The sequence below is a fragment of the Elephas maximus genome, chromosome 17 (assembly GCF_024166365.1).
Source record: "Elephas maximus indicus isolate mEleMax1 chromosome 17, mEleMax1 primary haplotype, whole genome shotgun sequence".
In the NCBI taxonomy this organism is placed as follows: domain Eukaryota; kingdom Metazoa; phylum Chordata; class Mammalia; order Proboscidea; family Elephantidae; genus Elephas; species Elephas maximus.
The window spans coordinates 25,188,713-25,192,260 of record NC_064835.1 but is presented as its reverse complement, the minus strand read 5'-3'; the positions used below and the strand labels follow the sequence as shown (position 1 = coordinate 25,192,260).

The following is a 3,548-nucleotide window of genomic DNA, read 5'->3' as shown; positions in this document are numbered from 1 at the left end:
AAAGTGGCGGTTCCACTCTTGTTTATGGTCGCTATGAGTCAGAATTGACTCGAAGGCAATGGGTTTTTTGTTTGTTTGTTTTGTATGTTCCAGACACAGTTTTTATCCTTCAAGTGATTAACTCATTTAACCCACAATTAGTACACAAAGGTCAGAGAAGTTAAATCACTTTTCTAAAATATCACATTTAGGAAGCGCAGAAGTCTGGGTTTAAACTCAGACTGATTAGAGGGCTCACTTTCTTAACCACTTTGCTACAACATCTCTTCATTCAGGTGCAATCCACAGCACATCTAGTGTTAAAGCAAACATTTAATATTTTACTAATGAAAAGTGACTATGCCCCTGGACCTTCCTTTGTAAGAGCTGTACGTAGACTCAGAGGATAATCAGGGGCATGACAAAGGAGGCCACTCATTCCCCTGCTCTGGGGATTCAGAATTCCTGTTTGGGAATTACAAGCTGAGTAGAACACTGAGTCTCAAAGGATCCACTATTAGTTATATGACATAAGATACAAAGACAGGCTCAGTAATTTCTACCCTCAAGAGGCTCATCAAACTTTGGAGGAAATCAGGAGGGAGAGAATAATTTCTGCATTTCTCATCCATCTCTCCAGAACTACAGGGCAGGAAATACATTCCCATTCAAGCCAGATGATTGTTTTGGAGGCTCATACAAGGTTATTGTTTTTCTCCTTGCAAAGGAAGAGCAGCTTCTGGGCCAGTTCTCAAATAGAAATCATGGAGAATACCTAGAATCACTCTTCTAGCATGTCAAAGGCTGAGGACTGTGCTGACGGTTATTGCCTGCTTTATCATCAAAGTTCGTTCCCTGGAGGCAGTGCGGAGGAAGGTCCAGGAACAGTGAAGCCTATAGGAATAGGAAGGTGAGTGTTGAATCAACTCTGCCTTGATAAGTTCCTATCAAACCCTAAATTACATGAATCAAAGGTTCTGGGAAATACCACTATTTATTGCTCCTTTTTTTTTTTTTTTCAGTACTAATCCTTAGGAGGGAGGAACTGGGGCATAATATTAGGAAGAAAGGAAGAAATGATGTGCAGAGACTTTGGGAGTGTGCCAGCATTCTTTATGCTACAGAGAAACACAGTATGGATAAAAGGGAGGGGAAAATGGGGAACCCACAGGAATCACCATAGGAACCAGGCTTCTTAGGTACCTTACTCTGGGTCTTCAGATAATTCTGAGCTTGTAATCCTGCAGCTCCAACTCTCTCTCTGGAGACAAAGAGTTCTTTGCTAATGTCTGCTTCTACCTCTGTTCCCACAGATCACACTGGTGAAGTGAATGGCTGTGAAAAATGACTCTTCAGTGATTGAATTTATCTTTATGGGATTAACAGACCAACCTGAGCTCCAGCTGCCGCTGTTTTTTCTGTTGTTGGTGAACTATGTGGTCACTGTGGTGGGGAATTTAAGCTTAATTAATCTGATTCGCCTGAATTCTCACCTTCACACCCCCATGTACTTTTTCCTATTCAATCTGACCTTCATTGATCTCTGCTATTCATTTGTCTTTATTCCCAAAATGCTGATGAGCTTTATTTCTGAGAGGAACATTATCTCCTTTGCAGGATGCATGACTCAGCTATTTTTCTTCTGCTTCTTCGCCAACTCTGAATGCTATGTGTTGACAGCCATGGCCTATGATCGCTATGTGGCCATCTGCAAGCCCCTGCTGTACACAGTCACCATGTCCCCGAAGGTCTGTTCCCTGTTGATGTCTGGTTCATATATGATGGGATTTGCTGGTGCCATGGTGCACACAGATTGTATGATCAGGTTGAACTTTTGTGGCTCCAACATCATCAACCATTATGTATGTGACATCTTCCCCCTCCTCCAGCTCTCCTGCAGCAGCACCTATGTCAATGAGCTTGTGGTTTCCATCGCAGGCATAGTTGTCACAGTATCCGGCCTCATTATCTTTCTCTCTTATGCTTTGATTCTTTTCAATATCCTTCACATGTCATCATCTAAGGGTTGGTCCAAAGTCTTCAGCACCTGTGGCTCCCACATAATAACTGTTGGTCTATTCTTTGGATTTGGAATGCTCACTCATGTCAAACCATCATCTGCTGGGTTTGTGGAACAGGGAAAATTTTTCTCAGTGGTTTACACCAATGTGGTACCCATGCTGAATCCCTTTATCTATAGCCTCAGAAACAAGGATGTCAGACTTGCTCTGAAGAAAACTGTGAAGAGAATGACACACTTAGCACAAGCAGAAGTGTTGCCTTAGTGTCTGACTCCATTGCTATGTCTTCTTCTCCTTCTCCTTATCCCTTTTTTCCTCTTCTTCTTCTTTTCATCTTTCTAAAGTATTCTTTGAGAGATTTTTCTCTAATATATTTTATTTTCTTACCATGCACTGTAGCTATGAGGACATTTTCTTGGACTTCAGGGTCATTCCAGTCCCTTTGTGATTCAACCTGATTATTTTTCCTCATATCAGATGGAGACACTTGACTGATTTCCATTCTGTGGAAAGGTGACAGTGCCTATCATTTATGTGTGTATATGTGTCTTTCCCACCCAAGGTGAACTGCAGAGTGAGGTGCTGTGTGACTAATCTATCTCTTTCTTGCTTTCTCTGAAATAAGTGTATTGCCTTTCTTGTTTCAAGGGAGTTAACACTTAGGATTGCATTAAAACAGAGAAAGATGTGACAAATGTAGACATGGTGCAGTTATAAAAATTCCCAGAATTTTTCATGGTTCTTTGAGAAATAGTTTTTGTTCTGGATTTTCAGCCTCACATCTGTAAGTTACCGAATACCTTGTTGAATCATGGTTCTATTATCCTTGAAGATGTGTGAAGACAGATGAGCGTCACCACTCTGCTCACCTTGCACAAACCACTCCTCTGCAGAAAATTATAGGAAGTTCGTTTGAATGCCTCTACTTTATTGCATTGGTCAAATGTGTTCTCATTAATAGAATTGAAATTGTCACTGACTTGCACTTATATCAGTGGAACAAATGTTATTTCCCACATTTATGTTTTTCTTGTTCTGCACAAATATTCTTGGATTCATACAGATTGTGATTAAAATTACAGAGCAACATTCTCCGCTATGGAATGGATTGCCACATGTAATGTCAAGGTCTGTTTCCTCTTTTTTAAAAACAAAAAGATGGTCTGTTTCCTCTTCTTAAAAAATAAACAAAAATATTATAGCAAAAACCTTATCATATTGGGATTTATTCTTTCAATATGTAAATAGATTTTTCCCTTTTGCTCCTAGAAGAAAAAATTAAATCTCTGGTCTCTTCATGTCCTGCATTCTTTACCAATCCTATGGAAACTTACGTCTTATCCTGTGGTCCACATGAGGAAGTGGTTATGTGAGTGGCTCAAGGTCACACACAGCTAAAGTTGCAGAGCCCAGCATTTGAATCCATTGTTTATCCCATGAAGTAATAGCAGGAAAGAAAAAGAGAATTGTGAAAGAATGAGCTTGGATGTGGAGGCGGTGGGAGGGCATAATGCTAAGTGAAATAGGTCAAGTATGTACGGACAAGTA

At 40.3% G+C, this 3,548-nt stretch overlaps 1 protein-coding gene across 1 annotated transcript; it reads left to right on the top strand.

Moving 5' to 3' along the window:
* The first annotated feature begins 1,298 nt into the window (after positions 1-1,298).
* LOC126060600 (olfactory receptor 143-like) lies at positions 1,299-2,264 on the top strand. Its single transcript, XM_049856811.1, has one exon. It carries the CDS (start codon positions 1,311-1,313, stop codon positions 2,262-2,264), a length of 954 nt encoding a protein of 317 aa, XP_049712768.1. The 5' UTR covers positions 1,299-1,310.
* Positions 2,265-3,548: the final 1,284 nt, after the last annotated feature.